A 21,704-nucleotide genomic window follows, 5' to 3' on the forward strand; every position below is an offset into this window, starting at 1 on the left:
CTCCGCTCTGTGTTTTCATTTACATGCATGAAGCCCATGATATCAGTGCCTCCAAACAGCTTGATTCACAGCAGATGAACAAACCTGTTCTACACTTTTGAGTAAATGACACGCTTAACACTAGTAAACAATACATTCAATTGCAGACAAAAGAACTAAGCTATATTGCAATATTGATTTTCTTTCGATATATCATGCAGTCTTATAGTGGGACGTGAATATGGTGGCAAGGTGTAGGCGCTCAGCACTTAAATGAAGTAGTCTGTTATGCTCTCAGCTGTCAAAATGACAAACCTCCAACGCCCCATGGGAACATTAGGTGGAAATAGTGGCAATTTGGTTTTAATTTGATGTGATGCGTTACAAAACACTTTCTGGAAAATCATGTGGGAGACTATGCACCTCTCTCTCTCTCTCTTTTCCTCTTTGAGAAGTTCTCATTGCTCAGGGATACTGTCCAGACACATTTTATGATGCATAAAAGAACACAGGACATCTGCTGTGCTCAAACCCAGGAAAACGCATGAACTAAGGTACTCATTTGAAAACCCTTTCATGAAAAAGCCAAAGTGGGCTGGCACGGTGGTCCAAACATGACGTTGACACCTGAGAGACTTTGAAGAATGAGCCAACACTGATCCCTGTTAAAAGTTTTTTTTCTTGCTTTAATTTCTATGATTAGTGTGGACTGCTTAACACTGGAAAAAAATTTACTCTATTAATGCAGCACTCATTCCCACCAACACATATTATTTTTTTATAGCATTATTCACTTACTCTAATCATCACCCTTCATGTCGCATTTCAATGTCTTTTTTACATATTAAATGATTAATGAAATGATTATACAGTACTTTCTGTATGTTGATATTACATTTATTTGAGGATATAATGTGTTAACACTCTCGTTCAATAGCTTGAATTTTTTTAATCTGAAGAACTCTTATACTAACCAGGGCTACATTTATTTAATAAAAATAAATATAAACAGTATTATTGTGAAATATTATTACAGCGTTTTTATTTTAATTTCTATTTTTTTTTTTTTTTTTTACAATTTTAACACATTTTAAAATGTTATTTATTCCTAAAATGGCAAAGCAGTCATTACTCCAGTCTTCAGTGTAACATGATCCTTCAGAAATCATTCTAATATGCAGATTTTAATATACTTATTCTTAATATTATCAATGTTGAAAACACTTTTGCTGCTTAATATTTCTGCAAAAAACTATAGATTATTTTTTTCAGGATTTTTTAATAAATAAAAAGCTCAAAAGAACAGCATTTATTTGAAATAGCAATCTTTTGTAACATTATAAATGTATTGACAGTTTTTTTGTATTCAGTTTAACGCATCCTTGCTGAATAAAATAATTAATTTTCTTAAAAGAAATATTATAGTGCAGATTTTTACATGTTTGGTGATTAAAATTTTTAAATGTTTGGTGCAATGAACTGTGTGTACAACAGCACTCCACTATTGCGTTGCATTGGTCATGCATTGCAATTTGTACGTTTCTGGTCTAATGCTCATTGCAGCAGGGGGTGGAATGTCCTCAAAATGTCCAACAAGAAGCAACAAGAAACTTCACAAAACATCTCCATTGGCAACTGTGGTTTTCTGGAGGTACATCCAAATATCCTTCACAGATCTGGCATGTGGGAAATCTAAGCAAGCTATTGTAGAATTCATTTGAGCTAGGGCTCAATTTTGGATACTACAATTGCATAATCGTTTAAAGCAACAATTCAAACTTATGTTAATCTGCACCTTTAAGATATGTTTTTTTCTTTCTACATGTTATCTTAAGGTTTTTTTTTCCATTGTTTTAGTTTTAGTATAACATTATAATACTTTTTTTTTTATAATTTAAAGAAAACATTTGATACAGGGCTGGGTGATATATCGCACACGATTGTCACGTGCATTTCGTCAGTAAAGCCGGTTCACTAAATTAGCGGTAAATCTGCATCACCTGCTTTTAGATGGAGCGGCATTTAATAGAGCAGTAGTTCACTGACAAGCTACACAATACCGGGTTTATTATCGATGGTGATTCATCTGCGATAGTGAACGCGATATTGCGTAGCTTGTCAGTGAGCTACGGCTCTGTCTATTAAATGGCGCTCTATTTGAAAGCAGGTGATGGTGATTTAGCTGTAATCACGGAATCAGATTTACTGAGTAGATGCGCATGATCAAATCGTTAGATATATCGCCCTCTCATGTATGTTTGACATTTGAGGCTTAATACTATAGAAAAGCACTACATTTTTTTTAGTTAGTGTTTTCAGCTTTTTTATTTTCATATAAAAATACGGCATGCAGTTGCATCTAAAAAATGGTATAAACATCATTCAGTGTAAATTGTGATAATCATAATTAATAATCGTAGTTACAATTTCAAGGGAATAATCGACAATTAATATTTTTTTCATAATCGTGCAGCCCTAATAGTGACCCTGCAGTCACAGCGACATAAGCTGCAAATGACATGTGTCCACTCCCACACAGCCAGCAATAATTACCCAATAAATTATATTTCTTAAGGCTTAAATCTGCATCTAGACAGTGTGTATGTTGTTCATTAAAAAATGGGGGGAATATCATACCTCACCAGACAATTATGTAAATTCTACTCAAGGGTAAAACACTTTATGATTTTAAGAGGTTGTTTGTTGCCAGGGGAGTAAGAATTAGAATGGTATATGGAAACATGACTCTAAATTGAAAATGTGGAAGAAGAAAAAAAAGGAATCAGCCCTTTGGTTTCTCCTTGAATTCTTAATAAGAGACACGGATGAGGCATATGGGCTCTTAAAAATGCATGACCTTTAGCAATCCAACCCAGATTGTGAAACAAAGTGGAAATAAATAAATAAATGGAATTAAAATGGAACCAAGAGGGGAAAAAAACATTTCAGAATTTACAGTATGATCTCATACATATCAAAACAACTGTATCTGTTGCACAATTTTTAGAAGAAAAAAAGCCTTTGTTTAATATACAGTAAATAATGACTAGCTCCCATTTTCCATTCACTTTCGCTATTTGAAAAAGAGCAGCCACAACATTCCTCAAAATGTCACCTTTTCTGCTCCACAAAAGAGAGTAGCGTTTTTAGTGGGTGTGTGTGGGGTGTGGGGTGGGGGGTTAATTATTATGTGAATAATGTAAATCAGTCATCATAAACATTTTGTTGACTTAAACTTCTTTTACTTTATAAACTGCTCACGGCAGAAAAATCTTGTCCTGGCCTGTCAATTCTTACACTCCAGTGCTAAAACTACATCTGGACCGTATTAATAACTAGCATTATATCTAGTGCGGGGAGATATGAGAAAAGAATGTGAGCTATGTTCTCATATTATCGAAGGTTTATGCTTTGCTGAACACAAAACACATGCTGTCAAGAACACAAAACAACAAATATCCAGTTGTAATGTTCAGAGCGGCTATCTTGTTAAACAAGAAACGGCGGCCATAGAAGTGCAGTGAATTCACAGGAAAGTCTTTAAATGCTGAATCAATTTGGAGGCAGCTTTGTTTACTCAAGTAGTATGCCTGAGGACAGGCTATGATTGCAACATGAACTGGGTAATAGGTAATTCTGCCTCCAGTACCATGTTTTTTCTTCCTTATGGGTGAGAAAAAGGGAGTGCCTAATGTTTCTCAATTTACGAAAAAGTCACTTCCGTGCTCACACAATGATGAATCCTTTCCCAGCATCCAATAATTCAAAGCTTCCAAAAGCCACATGTACTAACCAAGAACCATCGCCCGTTCCCTCCCAGAGCTACTCCCAGAGTGCTTCTGCTTGAGGATCCAGGTTTAAAATTGGACAGGAAACATTTAAATGTACTAATATTGTCAATGAAAAAGAAAAGAGCATTTGTATTTGTGGTTTCATGTAGTTTTGTAAAAATGGTTATACCATTTTCATGAAAAGTCTCAATTTATTGAAGTAGTTTATAGGGGTCATCTGACTTTGCTAAAAGGTGAGTTGTGATTGGCTGAAAACCTCAAGCATGTGACGGAAATGTTACGCTCCTTGTCATACTATGATGCTGTGTGTCCTGGTGCAACCAAACAAAACCAATAAAACCTATTATAAACAAGGAATCTGTTGCATTCAGTGGGGACATAATTATGGATTATAACTTATATAACATAATTTTGACTTATATTTTATGACATATTTTATGTGTTGCTTTGCGTATAACACCGCGTAAACATAAAACCATGTCTGCATTTGTTATCGGAGAAATGACAAACAACAAACGCTACTCTAAATCAAGATGTTTGAATCGTCAGTGGCAAATTCTTTATAAATATGAGCCAGTTTGTCCTTGCAAAGTAGAAATTGCTCCATTTTGTAGAAACTGCCCTCCATAAAATGGGCTGTACACATCTGAATATTTGGGTTGAATTGTTGTGGAACAGTGTTGTAAATACAACTTGGCTCCATTTGACATTTTACACCCTGAGCTAACCTTGCCTTGTCATAAAAAGGTCATATTATCTGATCTTTTAAGAGATTTATGGACCTCAACACACAGTCAGTTTTTTTTTCTATGATATATTTTCCTTTTTTTCAGCATGTTGGTTGTGCTACACGATTTTGAATTGCTGGACAAAAGTTTTTCAAATATTTATTTATTTATTGAATTAAAATAATAATAATAAAAGATTATGCCAAACTATTTAAGTGCTTTTTTTCCCAAGGGTTACTTTAATGAGGACTTTTTCTTCATTATAATATCAGGACAGTTATAGCACCCTCAATAAAATGTAAAATAATACAATATTAAGACATATAATAATACACAAACAAAGCTGATAAGAGGTAAATATATGTGAGACTTAAATGTCTGATGAAGTTTTAAATAAATGACTATTAGACAAATAAATAAATACATTTCATATCATTGACCCAAATACAAACAACTAAGTGTCAGCTAAATTTTGATGGTTTTATATTTTAGGCAATGCCATTTCTATTTAGAAATGTTTTCCCTGCTGTCTGTGAACATTTCAGAACAGACCGGTGACTTGTTTTTGGGTCGTAACCCACAAGTTAAAAAAACACTGATCAAGAACCTCCTGTTCAGGAACACACTCTTCCCACTGACTGCAAAATACTAATATTAACTCAACCCCTTCATAAATCCCCCAACACTACTCCACAATCCTCATAAAATACTTCAAAAGTTTATAAAGAGGTCTCGCATTTCTGTCGGCCTGTTTAAGATTTCTCCTTGTGCCGCGGCAGGCCGCATCGATAGCACTGCTGAGATCTGCAGGGAAAGAAAATAAATGACCCATTTTTATTGCAGTGTATGTGGTAAACATGGCATCTAAATGAAGGAGCAGACAAAAACGGGACGCATTTTACCAAATGCCCTCTGCAATTCAAAACCACAATAAAGGAGGAAAACACGTCATCGCATGTAATCCATTTTAGGAGCAAATTATTACTATCGATCAAATAGTTGAAACTGACTGGTATCTTGATGAGAAATATAATTGGGTCCATCTTCTCGCTAAACAACATGCTATCATTAATAATCCCCCAGCAGTGGGCATCAATCACTCTGTAATCATACAAACAGCATTCCCATCACATAGCTCAGCCCCTGTAGGATTACCCAGCATCCACTCTGTCTGCCCATCAAAGCCATTCAGGCTAATACAGAAGTGGGCTGTTCTTAAATGATGTTTTTGCATATCCTTAAACAGATGAAGGAATCTGTCCTACATGGGAACTGGGAACCGGTTCTTATTCTTATATTCTGGATTAACCTGTTGCCGCAAAATAATACACAGGGCTTGCAAAAATTCTAAATCTCTGGCAGCCCTTTGGGCAGGCACTCTTCAGATTTTGGCAGCCCACATTTCAGACTTTAAACCATTAAGAAAAGAGATGAGTCAAATATATACATTATTATATCAATTTAAAAAAATTATATATATAATATATATAAGACTCTTTAAAAAATTATATATATAATATATATGAGACTCTTATCGGGCGATAAAAAAAATATCGCCGTAAATTTATTCTTAAAGTTGGGTTGGGAGCTGGGTCTATACTAAGCAAGCTATGATGACTTTCACCTTGATATTTTATATAACTGACTGGCTGAGGCCAGCCTAAAAAGATGCTCAGGACAGTTGACGGGCCACTGCTGTGCATCATCACGAAAGCTTATCTTTTTCACATGTTTTTACGCCTTACCGCTTGTCGATTTAAACATTAAAGCATCCAAACACAAGACGTGGAAAAGCTGAATGGAGTAGCTGGTTACTCGCGCTGTGTTCGGTGCGGAGAGAGAGAGAGAGAGAGAGAGAAAGAGCCACGTATCACGGACAGCGACACTGAACCGAGCTCTCTTCTGTGAAGAGAAAGGCGTCTAAAAACACTTGAACGTCGAATTTGTTTATTTTTGCTCTTGTGCCGACAAATACATACAAAATATGTCCAAATATCCACCTTGGAAATTATGCTCAAAAAAACTGTCCGTTATTTCTAAAGTGAAAGTAAACAGTTGAGGAAAAAATGGGATGTGTATTATATTGGATGCGTTCATCGTCTCTTAAAGTGACCGCGCCTAATTTAGCTGCTGGCTGCTGTAATGTTAATCCAAGAAAATGAAAATCACTCACTGCTCTTTACTGCATTACTTTGTAGTTTTAACAGTCAAACCAAAAATTATTCAGGCACCAGATATACTTTTTGATATATATAGCAAAACTGTAATAATGTGAGAAATGTTGAAGGTGTCTCAATAAATGTAGGTTTGATGGTATATTTCATTTTTACATTGAAGATTATCCAGTGCTATTTTACATTTAATTATTTGGTTTCTGTACCTTGACACCTACAAACTTGAAAAAAACAAACATTGGTGTGAAACAGGCATAAGGTTGTTTGCACCTTGTGCAATGTGGAATTAGTTTACAGCTTTTTTCAAGCACTTTGTGATGCATTTTGGAAACAGGAGATGAGCCCCTTTTCTAATGCACCACCTAGCTTGATAAACCCCTTCTCAAAGACTTACTGTTTGACAATTTTATTTGGGTAATACATATTCTGAATGCCTTTGGCAGAATTCGAATGAGCCATTTTAATCTAGATTAATCTAGATTAATTTCAAGATCACAGTGAGATTAATCTAGATTAAAAAAATTAATCTATGCCCACCTAAACACTATATATATATATATATATATATATATATATATATATATATATATATATATATATATATATATAGCATTGTTCTGAAAAAAAAAAAACAGCAGACAGGCTTATTGAAAATGCAAACTGTTGATCTGTATGATCAATGATGCAAATACTTTTTCTGCCTCTAGGTAGGGGTTTTGAAACCGCAGGAATACAGTGTCCCCGGTAACGGCTGTACACAAAGTAGCATTGTGCTTATAAACGCTGCTTTATCATGTATTATTGGAAAGATGAAATTAATCGAAAATTTTCTGAAAATCTCGGAATTTTCCCTTCAGAGATACATTCATATAAAAATAGCCACCCCGTGTTTTGACTTTGACACGTACAGCTCGTATTTATTCAATCAAATCACAGCCTGAAATCGCAGCAGGCTCTTAAAAACTCTTAACTAGGAATTCTGAGGAAAAAAAAGTCACAATTGCGAGAAATGAACTCAGAATTACAATTTGTAAACATGGAATATTGAGAAAAACAGTCAAAATTTTATTTTTTTCACAATATCTTACAATTCTGACTTTGAGATGAAAGGCCGGAATTAAATTTTTTTTTAAAAATTATTATTAGAAGAAGGATTGTGTTAGCAGTGAAAAGGTTGTGGGTTCAATTCCCAGGGAACACATGTACTGGTAATAAAAATGTATAGTCAGAATGCACTGTAAGTCGCTTTGGATAAAAGCATCTGCTAAATGCATAAATTATAATAAATATTATTTAAATAAAAAAAAGTAATCTAAAGTGTTTACTATAAGTCATGGCCTAATGGTTAGAGAGTTTGACTCCTAACCCTAAGGTTCGAGTCTCGGGCTGGCAATACCACGACTGAGGTGCCCTTGAGCAAGGCACCAAACCCCCAACTGCTCCCCAGGCACTGCAGCATAAATGGTTGTTCACTGAGTGTGTGTGTGTTCACTGCTGTGTGTGTTCACTGCTGTGTGTGTGCACTTTGGATGGGTTAAACCATACTTGGCTTCATGTCATGTCACTCACTATAAACAGACACAATACAATTCATTGTATAACATAGATATATATATGTATATATATATTTCCACAAAAGTACTAAAACCAGTTAATTAAATCATTATGAAAGCAGAATCATTAAGTGGAATCAGAAAACAAATAATTAATTTGCTGATTCCCATCACTAATCCCAATGCTGCATAGAGGAGCAATAAACGAGAGATGAGATCACTTGCCACAGAACACGTCACAATGATGAGAGCAACATGAGAACATTAGCTGAAGTTTCACTGAAGCACCACAGAAAATGAGTGGAACACATTCCATCATGCAACTATTATGAAGTAAATTCATAAGTATATGCTCACACAATAACACTGACCTCCTAAAAATAACCTCATGAGAGGCAGGAAATGAATCGAGAGAGGAATAATAGTGTGGCCATTGCTTGGCATCCTACAAACTCTCTTCAATAATTCACCAGTACAACTCCCCTTCACCCCCCACTGTGACATTAATAATGTCCGTCTAAACATTCCCTGCATCCTCCACTCTGTCACCCTCTCCAAACCCCCTTACATCCAGATAAAACTATTTCCCACTTTTCTTCTCCCTTGTTTTGTATGGGAGGGTTTGACAGTGTCTTACTAATAAAAGGTCATATCATGAGGAATTTAGTTTTGCTTGATCTGTTGAGATAAAGTTAATTAGACTATAAAAACATACAGTAACTTTCAGAACTCAAAACACCTCTAGCGCAAAAAAGAGCATCTACTGAAACTGAACTGCAAAAAATGTCTTATTCTGAAACTCTGAACTTCCTGTTGTTAGGTGGAAATGTAAACATGACCTCACACACTTACTAACCAACCACAGTAATTTGGTGTTAAGGTTATAAGGAGGAAGTATGACATGATACCTTTGTTCCTAAACAGCTGAAGAACTAGTGGTACGAGTACAATGTGGTGAAGAATAGAATAGGATCAAGAATCAAGAATAGAGGGTGAAATAAAATTCTCACAAAAAAAAAAAAAATTAACATGAAGACTAATATTATGATTAGTTTTAAAATAAATTATTGTCAGACTAAAACTAAAACCATAAAAATATATAATTTACTACTAAACATTCCCTGAAAAAATAAAATAAAAAATCAGCTAGATAAAGGCAACATTACCCTTTTCCGTTTAGTTTAATTTGAAGTACTAAAACCAAAAACTATATAGATATAATAAAAAAAAAAACTTAAAAAAGAAACATAACACAACAAATTACTAAAACATTAAAATGAAAACTATTATAAAAAAAACTATAGTATTTGAAAATAACAGTGATTCTGTAAAAATTTCTACCATCCTTTAGCCTAATAATAAAATAATAATAAAGGCAACATTATATATAATAAAAGCAAAAATACAAAATAAATAAAAAATGTTTGTCCAATCAATGCAAATGCCTCTTCTCATATATAAAAAGGTCCTGTTACAAGACGACAGGAAAGAAAGCAGAAATGTTAATAGCATTGTGCTGAAATCAAACGTTAGAGAGGATGTCATAACCATGTGACATGCAGGGGTCCAAACCAGCTGATACCCAAACAAGAAATCCCCACTATCACTTATTGTATTCCATATTCTCAATATACCCGACCACCCTCTTAAAAGTCCATTCAAGTGAGGATAAGACTTGAGTCAATTTAACATCCTGTTTCCTCCCAATATGTGACCAAAGAGGCAAGCCAGCGCGCCAAACCCTGCAGTTATTTCCATTAACACAGGAACAAATCACTAAAAATCTTAAATATCACATCTGCACCATTCCAGCTGTATTTTTCCTTAAATAGCACTGCTTTCCATTTTCATCTTTCTTCTATAACGCACTGGAACTCTCTCAGTAGAACTCCCCTCTTCATTGCCAAGCCCTTAGAAGCACTGTTATTCGCTTCAAAAAGTTAATGACAAGGCTAAACGCAGAAGATTTTCCGCCAAGTGGCCGTCACTTCGAGCATAAAAAGCACTAGAAGTCCTTCTTCCTTCACTCACTCTCAGATTTTCTCGGCCAACATCAGATCTCCCCCTCTGTAACAAACCCAGTGTATAGGTGCCTTTAAATGAACAATGACTTCATATGTTGAACTAAAGCCTTAATAAATAACACACCCTACACAGTTTAACAGAATGACTTCTTTGGGATTCAATACAGCGTGCCGTGGTTGTGTTTAAAGCCCTGGTGAGAACAAAGACATTTTAATCAGGGTATTCAAATCCCTGCAGGCCATCGGATTCAAGCAGAACCCCTTATGTTAAACTTTCAAAGACAACAATGTGGTTTTTGAGCAGAAAACTGTTTTCAAGCAATCAAAGAAACTCAAGGACATCCATTAAAGTCAAAGGGAGCCATTTACTCAATTGTATTACTCACTGTCAGTTTGTTCGCCCATCTTGTCAGATGCTACTATCTAAACAGCTCTACCGTCTTTTACAAAGTAGCATTCAATAACCCAGCATTTTTCCAACAGGAATTCGAGCATGTAAACCGGCGCCTCTCTTTTTCACTGGCAGCATCTATGGAAAAGCAAACTGCACACAAACCCACTGTGTTGTTGTTTTGTCAAGCATGTACTGTAATAAAAGCACTGAAGTTAAGGTCTTGGTATGTTAGTGAATAGGATACTATTGAGTTTCATTTCACGTACAGAAATGGCATTGAAGTCATAGTTCTATAGAAACCAAAGACATTGTACAAGAGCCTTAAGGCTTACAAACTGCATGTCTGTGTGTGTGTTTGTTTACTATACATTATGGATAATTTGATTTCGTTTCAGTTATTTGAACAAATACAATATTCTCAGTACAGCTCCATTCAACATATTTTAATATATTTAAATCCAATCTCACTGATTTATCACAAAAACCAGTGCAGAAAATACAGAAAATAGCATTTTCATACAGAAATACAGCTTTTCATACAGCTTTAAAGGGGTTGTTCACCCACAAGTGAAAATTCTGTCATCATTTACTCACCCTCACATTGTCCCAAATCTGTATGAGTTTCTTTGTTCTGTTGCACACGAGAGGATATTTTGAACAATTCTGGTAACCAAACAGTTGTTAGTAGCCATTGACTTTACATAGTATGGAATAAACAACTATTCAAGTCAATAGCTACCAGCAACTGTTTGGTTACCAGCATCTTCAAAATCTCTTCTTTTTTGCGCAACAGAACACAGAAACTCAGATACAGATTTGAGATGACATGAGGGTGAATAAATAATGACAGAACTGTCACTTTTGGGTGAACTGTCTCTTTAAGACGAGGCATTCAATGACCATAAATGAATGACCAATTAATGACTTGTTACTATGATCTGTCAATTTCCTTTACAATATTTAAAATATTTTTTTATATATATATAAATTTTACTAGTTGGTCTATACACACACACAGTTTTTTTTTTTTGCCATCTTGCATCATATTTTTAGGACAGCGTGTAAAATAGTTTAAATATTCTCAAATTCTAAAAATAACAAAAAAATTGTCTCAAAACCATCCTGCTCCTTCTAGCTGTTTTCACAGGAATTAGTTAATTTGTAAACGGCCCCTTAAGAAAGATTTCTGATTGTGATCTGACAAACATGATGCAAAATCAGCATATATACACAGTGCTTCTTTAAAACCTAGTCAATTTTTAAAAATGTGAAGTCTTGCACATCCCTAGTTTAAGACACAAGTTTAAACACAATACAACACAGAATACAAAAACAAAAACGGTTAGTTACATAGAAATACCATCACTGTACACTGCAAACACAAGCCATAATCATGCACAGATCGGAGAAAGACAGTAATTTACAGCCAGTAATTATATGCACAGTTGAGGTTTTCTAACCATTAGCCAAAAGTGTGATGAACCGCTGTTTTTGATATCAAAGCAGTCCTTTTGAAAAAATAAGTTACTGACACAAGCAGACAGACTGTGACGGACCTCAGTGTAAAAACATGCTTTCAGGTTATCTGAGAGTTCTACTCTCATACAACAAGCTCTCAACTCTCAACTCGACAGACTAAAAGCCACGAGTGTCTGTTTCAATCACCAGCTCAAGTCGCTCATTCCTGTTTGTACACCAATAGTGATAAAGCTGTCTGCGCTCATACAGCAGCCCATCGTCAGTCAGGTAATGAAGATAAGGCTCTTGTTTTGCTGATTTGACTAGTTAGACCTCAGAATCATGTGCCGTCAGTCCTCCATCCATTCATTCTTTCTTCACTCAATTATACCCATGCAATGAATCTTTATATGAACTAATAAGCAGCAATCAGCCTCTAAGGCCAGAAACATACCTTGCACAAGAATGCAAAAGCAAATGCAAATGTTTGGGCAATGCATTGCAAAATATGTAGTAACAAACTTCAAAGTTACCTTTAAACTAATTCATTTACACAATATTTTTAAAGATTTCCACACTTTTCAACTTAAAATCTGTCAGTCTAAAACGAAAACGGAAACCAATCTACCATTTAGATCACAAGACAACTTTGCATAAATATACCGATAAAATCACAACAGTAATCATAATAATTCTTTTTTCTATTACGTTTTTTGTTGTAGGTGTTGTAGTAAAAATCACTTCTGCATGTAGGTTATCAGACAATTACTGTAAACATTCAAATAATCAATATAAGTATTAATTTCTATATATTATTCCTAAATGAAAGAACAAAATGACATGAAGTGCTTGCATTGATATACTTGCGTAGAGTTTGTTTCAGACCCAAGACCACACAGTTTATATCAAATCTACTTACCGAACTCATCACATACGCTCTCATTCTCCACCAGCGTGGGGTGCTCGAAGGTGTCCCTGCAGTACAGGATCTGGGTGTTGTTGGTGAGGGAGGCGATTCCCCCCAGGGCCAGCACCACATGGTCCGTCAGGAAGGAAGTGGGCCGTTCACGAAGCCGTGCAATGATGGAACGGTACCGGCAGTACTGGGGGTAACTCAGTACCAGAACCTTCTTCTCCTCCACATCTTCACCTAAACACAAGAAAGAATTCATTTATTTTTTAAGTGAACATTGACATTTCAGTCACACAAAAAGGAACTCAAAATAAGGTTTTATTAGATTTTGACTGTATTACACACACACACACACACAAAAGGAAGCAACTATGAAACAATTTTCACTAATTTCACAAATAACCAAGGCTGTATCCATTGTGGGGGACCAATTTATTTATTTATTTTTTATAAAGAAATACAACAGTGAAGGAAATTAAAAGTCTAATTCTAGTTGGAAAATAATAATTTTCAACTAAAATAATATTTTGAAATCCGCACATATGCACTTTTACTTGTATGCCTCTTGTCTCCTCACATTCAGTAAGGAATTACTTGAATCAGAAATCATAACACGTTTCAAATTCCATATGGGCATAATTGGGAAAAAGTTGAGTTGTTTGTTGGTCAATTGACATTTCTACTGTAAAACAACATTTTCAAATAATAAATGTTTTTCTAGTACCATTTGCGCTCTTTCAGTGTTAAAACCGATGCTTCAAACTGCTTCAGTGAACAGTAAACCCCGCCTACTATGATTTTGATTGGCAATCATGACATCAACACAATCAAACTAGTTTATTTCATTGTATGAATGTAATAAATGTAATAATTAATTGACAATGTTTGACATAATTTGATGAGTCAGAATGCTACACAATGGTGTGCATTACAAATAGACCATTGATGAATCCTACTATCTCTAATATTAGCTTCGCAGTACTAATAATTCAATCCAAATCAAAGCGCTGTGACTTCATATAGCTAATCTTATTCTATAATGGAGGTTCGGATATAGATATGTGGGCTATTATGTTTTACTACAGCCTGAGCTGCTGGTTAAACATGACAGCTCTCTGTTAGGATTGGCAATATAAAAGATTCTGGGCAGGAAGCCATGTCACTCAGTTCTTGGAGATCAGAGATCTGAGCAATAGCATTCGCCTGTTAGTCTTCCCATCAGAACTCAACAAAAAAAAAAAAACTCACAACCGAATCAAAGTATCATCGCATCTCTCGACCTCAAAAACCTGACAATTTGGAATATGAGCTCTCGAAGTATGACATGCGAGATGCAAAAACCTCAAATGATGGCGTCCTTGTATTGACACACAACGACCGCAAACATTCTGCTGCTGAGAGCCATAACAATTTTTTAACATTTAATTTTTGAACCACTAGTAATTGCCAAACAGAACAAACAGAAAATATTGACTGATATCAGACAGGTTTCCCAAACATTGCCCCATCTGCCATTGGTAACACACTCAGATAAAATTATTAAAATATCATTCATATCATGATCCTGCATAAATCATTCTACTATCGATATTACTATCGATGTTGAAAACTGTTGTGCTGCTTTATATTTTGGACGTTTTTGATTATTTGATGAATAGATATAAATATTTTACTGTCAATTTTAATTTAATGCTGCTTAACTGAATAAAAGTACTGATTTATTTTTAAAAGTACTATCAACATTCGAACAAAATTGTGTTTTCATATGCATTGTTGTGTTTTCTTTTTTAAATATATATATATAATGTTTGTAATCTTTTTAATAGTATTTACTTTTTAAAGTTATACACTAATAGAAAATTCCCATTCTAAACAATGACGTTAGTTCCCCTTTGTTATCGTCTTTACTGACGTAGAAACCATATGACAACAGTGTGTGGACAAATGCGGAAGTAGCTTCGCAACTAAAAAGAGATGCCGATCTCGCTTGTGTTTTACTCCACAGGTGAGTTGTTTTGATTTGGATCTTTACAGAAAACGTATGCTATTATAACGATCAACAAGATTAGTATAATGGGGCATATACGCCAAACGCGGGGCATCGCGTCTTTGCATTGACTTTGTATTTAATCTACTCACGCAAATCGTTGAACTCCATGAAATCCATGATTTATCTTTCCGTTTGATTGATGGCCGTCAGTGGTTGGATAGAAGACAACACATCCCATCATTCCATGCTCCTTCTTAGCGTCATCAAACCACGCAATTGTTATTGTTTTGATAGTGCGCCCTCTCCTGGCAGGACCTACAACCTGTACCTTGAAGACCCACAGTATTCCCCTCTTTTCCTTGCCATTAGCAACTTAACAGAAGTTGGTCTCAAAATATCTGTCTTTAACTGTCCCAAGCTAATCACACAGAGATCCAGTGTACAGTTTCTTGATTCGATTTGGCTTTGGGCTGCAGAAGAGGTCAGAAAGAGCTCTACAGCCACACTGATAATAACACCTAACCTTTTCTAAAGAAAGGAATTCTTATGTTTAGCAATGTAATTGGCTAGCACTACACTATGATTAGACAGCACTGAAAATCACATTATGCAATTTTCCAGTAAAACACTTTGACAAAAAGCCTTTGTGATGAGGAGGGGGGAAACACACATAGGAAGGGCACCGAAATCAACAGACTAAAATCTGCATGAGTAATCCTAACATGTCTCATCAGATCAGGATGAATGGACCTTTTCCCTATGTCAGTTTGCTCGCTGTATACTGCTCAAATGCTCCACAAATGTCAAATGGGCCTCTTTGGGAATATATTTACATAACACCTCTCCACCGCTTGCCGGTGCCAAAGAGGACCAATTAAACATAAAACACAGCCGTTTGTGGTAAAACGCCCCTGAGTTTTAACAATTCATGATATTTTAGTTCTATAAAACTTGCTTTGAGGATCTGTGACATCAATCAGAACGAATGAAGCTATTTTTTTTCAACAAAACCTTTGTTTAGATTAGATTAAATGAAATTCTGGCTCGACTTTTTCATTATTTTCAAAAAAGAACAGAATGACAAGTTACAAGACAGAACAAAAAGCTCAAGGAGACAGATAGAGAGAGAACAGTATAAAAAAACACAATACAGTCCAAAGTACAAATGGCAGTGTACTTTACATTGCAATTATGACATGTAACTTGACAAAAAAAAATTGAGATAAACATCTCATAATGTTTGTTTAAAGTTCACTCTTGAACGTGCCTGAGCTTGTGATGGGAGTTTACAGGGCAATTAATCCAAATTACTTGTCAGCAGGTCTTCTATGAGCTTCTTTGCCAATCAAAAATTACAAATAAGGCCATAACCCCAGATTATGACATATAAAAGCCCCTTTGATTGTAATACAAAAAACCTGAGCTCTCAGTATAGCCTAACATTGTTTATTATCAGGGGTTATTACTGTTAACAAAAACTAAACCACAAAAACAAGTTTGTTAGGTTGTTTCTTGAAATAAAACAAAACCTTGACATAAAGTATATATCAGCTATAGATAAATATATATATATATATATATATATATATATATATATATATATAAATCAGTTAACTGACAAGTCAATATTTCTCTCTTTTTTTTAACTAAAACTATAAACATAAAAAACTAATAAAAATGACAAAACACAACAAAATTACCAATTTCTCTAAATTAAAATCAAAACAGCAAATACAAAAATAAAGTCTTATTCAAAATATTTACAAAAACTATAATATCATATAAATGATATTAAAAAATAATACTACTGCAGACAAAAAAAAAAATCCATAAAAAGTAGGGCACAATGTACTATATTAATATAAAGAAATCTTCCATATTGATTTTTACAGGTGTTTTTCCTGTATTTTGAATTTTGCACTGCATTGCATTGTTTCAGGGTTAATGGAAATGTCTGTGAAATTAATGAATAATGTCCTGGCAGAAAACAACCAGTACAGTTATTTATTTATTGACTTTTTTACAGTGCGGGAGGATTATTATAGTTAACTAAAAGTAAAACTGGAAATTAAAACATTTAAATACAAGGTTATACAGACTATACATTGAAATAACATAAACGGTAACTGAAATAAAATATAAAAAATTATTTCAGCTACAACCCTTGTTTTAATTTTAACTTGTACTAAACAACTAAAACTGAAATAAAAATGGATAAACTATAAAGACATATACAACAACTACAACAACAACAACAAAAAAAAACTAAACATGCTCCTTACTAAAACTACTACAAACGAAAAAATCAAAACAATTCTTAAACTGTAACTAAAATTAAAATGGAAAAAATAGAAATAAAAACTATTCAAAATATTACTAAAAATGCTATAATAGAACCTCAAAGATATCAAAACAACACTGCAGACACCAAGGCCCACTGACTTAGCCTCAATAAAAACAACTGCTGCTAATACACATTACACATCAACTTCAAAAGTTTCGCCAGACGGGCCGGTGAATTCCCAGAAAGTCAAACACAGGCCTTGAGATACATTCCTGTACATCTCCACCCTCCAAAACAACCCTTACCCAACATGTTCTCCCTGTCAATGAGTCAGCTTCAACAAACACGCAGTAATAGCTACCTGTCTCTTTAAAATATGAAGGTTAAAATATAAATTCGAGTGTGAGGATGAAGACAGAAGGTAGAAAAAAAAAAGGATTCCTGGAATCCTGACAGCAGCTGCTTGTTAGTTGTCCTGGTTTCTGTATTAAAATAAGCGTGTGTTGATGCTAAAGTTATTGGTGTGTGTCATTATTAGTGCTCTCTACGCCTCAGAACACAATAATGAGAGGAAAATGTGTGTCATCAACGCCAAGGCAACTGTTTTATTTGCAAGACTCCCCATCAATAATAGTTAACAAAACTGCACTTCAGTCATAAACCCTCAAATCAATTTCCTGTGTGTGTGTGTGTGTGCGTGCTTCACGTTGAAGTGATGAGCGCATGCGTCCTTCCAGAGATTGTATAGAGAAATTTCAAATGCATGTCTTATTAGAGTTGAGTTCAGCATAATCAGTCTTGCCCTAATTATTATTCACAGCCGTGACCTCTAATGAGTCAAATAACATCTATCTATTAATGTTGCGGGCTGCTGAGATTCTGTGCCCCTGTTGGGTCATTAAATTGGTTCTGATCCTTCAATATGCCTGATGTGAGGGCCACAACAGATTACAACATACACTACCCAAATAATATCGATCGTCATGTTTTAAATACAGAATAACAATTTACAAAACTATCTGAACAGAAGAAGGGCTGCAGAACAATCATATTGTGATTATTTTGATTTGAAAATCAACCTGATTTAACAGCTCATATTTCTGCTGTTTAGATACGAAAAAAAAAAGAATAAAAAGTCACTGTGGAAGAGGGTTATATATTAAATAATGTCTTCGTGCCAATAGAACGATTTTTTAAAGGTGGCATTTGTAATCCACTAGTATCAACAAATAGAACTGCAAAAAAAGTGACAATGAAAAAAAATTTTTTTTTTATTAATTCACCCCCAATCACTTTCCTCACCTGCCATTGGTCAACAAACAATAATGCTACTGGCTGAAGCGGTCTTGTTGTTTGTATCTAATATGCTCAAACAAACACATGAGAAATGGTTTGAGTGTTTATAATTTTATGGAATATATATATGAAAATATATGAAAATTTTAACACCCCAAAAAAAAAAGAAATATGCATCACTTCTTTTTAAGGAATCAAACTCAGTAAATTATTAGTATTAGTAAACTCAAATGGGAAAATAATCCAGCTCTCATTGCATTCAAATTGCTGTGTTATTTTAGTATTATTTATGTTATCAGAGTATTGATTAATGAAGTTTTCATATATTTTTTATATGTGCATTTGTAATTTTTTTAAAAACATTTCTGTTTAGCTTTTAATATATATTTTATTTTCTGTTTTAGGTTTAATGATTTTAATACATGCAAAACATCTAATTTGAAGTTTTTTCACTAATATTTTATTTTATTTCAGCTTAATTTCAAAAATATTTTTTTTTCATTTTTAGTTTTATAGTTCATAATAACAACACTGACACAAAATAACATTTTCATAGAAATAAGCCATTAAGAAAATTGATTTTAAAATCAGACTACTTGTAAGGCCGTAAGAACACAGCAGTGCATTTAAGCACAAATACTTATTACCGAAATAATAAACAATGTGTGAAACTTTGTATTACAGGCACTTATATTAAATGTTTTAATTTCCTCTTTTTTTATGAATTACTTGTTGTATTTCTCATTTGTAAGTTGTTTGCATAAAAGTGTCTACTCATCACCATTTTCATCGTTTTGTTGTTTATCTGCTGATTGGTTGCAAGCTCTTTATAAATTTTAGTCTTTAGGATGTCTGGATGTTTGGACTGGTATTTTCTCATGCCATTCCTGGGTCACTCGCTTCACTTTGACACTTGGTTACGGCAGAGAGTGTTTTTCACTCATTATTGCATCTGCTCTATATAACAATATTATTATGCTTGGTGATTTTAACATTCATGTTGATTAAGACTGTATTTCTGCTAATACTGGCTATACTGGATTACTTTGGTTTATCTCAGCATATTGATTTTCCTACACACTTTCATTCTCATACCCTTGACTTAATCTGCTCTGCTGGCATTGACAATGTTTGTGTCAAGGGTCTCGAACCTGACACATCTGACCATAAACCCACTAACTTTAGTTCCTTTTCGGGAACTCGAGCTGCGTCGTAAAACGCTTTGGGGAACGTCCCTGACGAGACCGACTCTGAATATCGTGTGCAATCTGTCCATCGGACGGGCGTGACGTCACGGGCAGGGTGACGTAGCGACCAGGAAGCTATATAAGCACGTGCCGTGCAGCTGGCTTCAGCTTCGCTCTGTCAGCAAGCGCTCTGTGTGTGCATGTCAAAGTCTGTCCCGTTGGTCCTATTTATTGTTGTCTGTCCCTAGCCATTAAAAGATCGCTAAAACAGCTCAATATGCCAAAAGTAAAAGCATAGACCAACATATTAAGGGCGATTCCAAGCCACGTTATAGATTGTGTGTTCCTCCCTGCCCTCGCTACATTACGAGTGGGGATACACACGGTGTGTGCGTGGCTTGCCTGGGATCGAAGCACGCTCAGTCAGCTCTCGAGGGGGCCGACTGCCCGCATTGTGAACGATAGTGACAATGCGGGCGCTTCGATCCCGGAGGGCTCTCTTCGAGAAGTGAGCCTTCGCCAGCGTTCCTCGCGATGCCGGTTCCGCTTTCGCCGAGGCGAAGCCGCGCCGGCATTCGTTGGGTTCGCGGATCGATCTGCTGGAAGGAATGGAGACGGGCACGTCCTTATCTCCTACCTTATCCACCAGATCTGCCTGATTCCGGGGTTCGGAAGCCCGAGCTTCGGTTCTTCCCCCCCGAGCATCGGGCTTGACGCTCTGCCTTTCTTTCTCCGAGGAGATTGACACGGAGGGCGTTGGCGAGCTGTAGTTGCACAAACATAAAGTTGCATAAGCACAGTATAAAACAAACAGTGTTATGCCTTATACGGGTAGTGTTAATGAGCAGCTTTTTATCTCTGAGGGGATTAATATTGTTTGTGTGACTAAGCTGTTAGCGCGCTGTCGAGGCAACGCGTGGATTACATCATTTTCAGTTTTGATGTGAATTTTTACATACCCGACCGCGTGTCTGGTTATTTAAACTCCATTTAATAAGCAGGAGTTAGTTCTACCACTTCAATGTGTACTTATCGCAATCTAGACCGTGTCTACTTGTCTGATTGTTTGATTAATTTAAATTCTGAGGAATTTAATGACATTGAGAACTCAATATAGCACTACAATGTGTACTTTATCACAATCTAGACCGTGTTTACTTGTCTGATTGTTTGATTGTTTTAAATTCTGAGGAATTTAACGACATTGAAAAGTCAATATATCTCTACAATATGTACTTTATCACAATCCAGACCGTGTTTACTTGTCTGATTGTTGAATTGCATTAGATTCTGAGGAATCTAATGACCGTTATCTAACTTCAAGGAGTTCAATATATCACTTCAATGTGAATTTCTCAATCCAGACCGTGTCTACTTGTCTGATTGTATGATTGCATTAAATTCTGAGGAATATAATGACATTTTATTTGACTCATGAAGTTAGATGTACTGGAGGGACTGCTGGGCAGGAGCAGCCCCCTCCACGTACAAACAGAGTGTTGCCGCCCGTGTTCCCCGCTGAAGGTAACGGGACCAGAGGCTGAAGCAACGCTCTGGGCCAGTGACTTCCCAGTCTAGTCTGTAAGAGCAGACTGGGAGTTCAACGGCCAAAAAGTCCTGACGCATTTTGGTCACGACTACAGAGGGCGGCCCCTACTGGGGTAGAGCGGTGTCCACCTCATTACACGGTGCCCGTCTCACCTCAGTGCCCTCGGGAGGTGGGTCTGCCAACCCTGCCAGAGTTTCAGGGTGCAGCGACTTCCAGCGAGCACTGCTCTCAGTTATTTCCGCCCGTGAGCGTAGCGGAGCTGAGACGCTCGCCGCCCCTTCGGGGGCCTCTTACACCAGAGGTCAGTCTCGAGAGACTGATTCCCCTAGTACATCAGTTAGCAGCGTGTAAACTACTGCCAAATGTATCTCAATGGGTCCCGCC

The 21,704-nt window shown here is 35.7% G+C and overlaps 1 protein-coding gene across 2 annotated transcripts in view; it reads right to left on the reverse strand.

Moving 5' to 3' along the window:
- The window catches only part of arid5b (AT-rich interaction domain 5B), a 117,485-nt gene that overhangs the window by 63,723 nt on the left and 32,058 nt on the right, over nt 1–21,704 (reverse strand). For both annotated transcript variants that reach the window (XM_052610909.1, XM_052610910.1), the window contains exon 4: nt 13,021–13,251. In XM_052610909.1, coding sequence (XP_052466869.1) covers nt 13,021–13,251 — 231 coding nt within the window. The remainder of the gene's footprint in view (nt 1–13,020; nt 13,252–21,704) is intronic.

This window comes from Carassius gibelio, chromosome A12 (assembly GCF_023724105.1).
Source record: "Carassius gibelio isolate Cgi1373 ecotype wild population from Czech Republic chromosome A12, carGib1.2-hapl.c, whole genome shotgun sequence".
Taxonomy (NCBI): Eukaryota; Metazoa; Chordata; class Actinopteri; order Cypriniformes; family Cyprinidae; genus Carassius; species Carassius gibelio.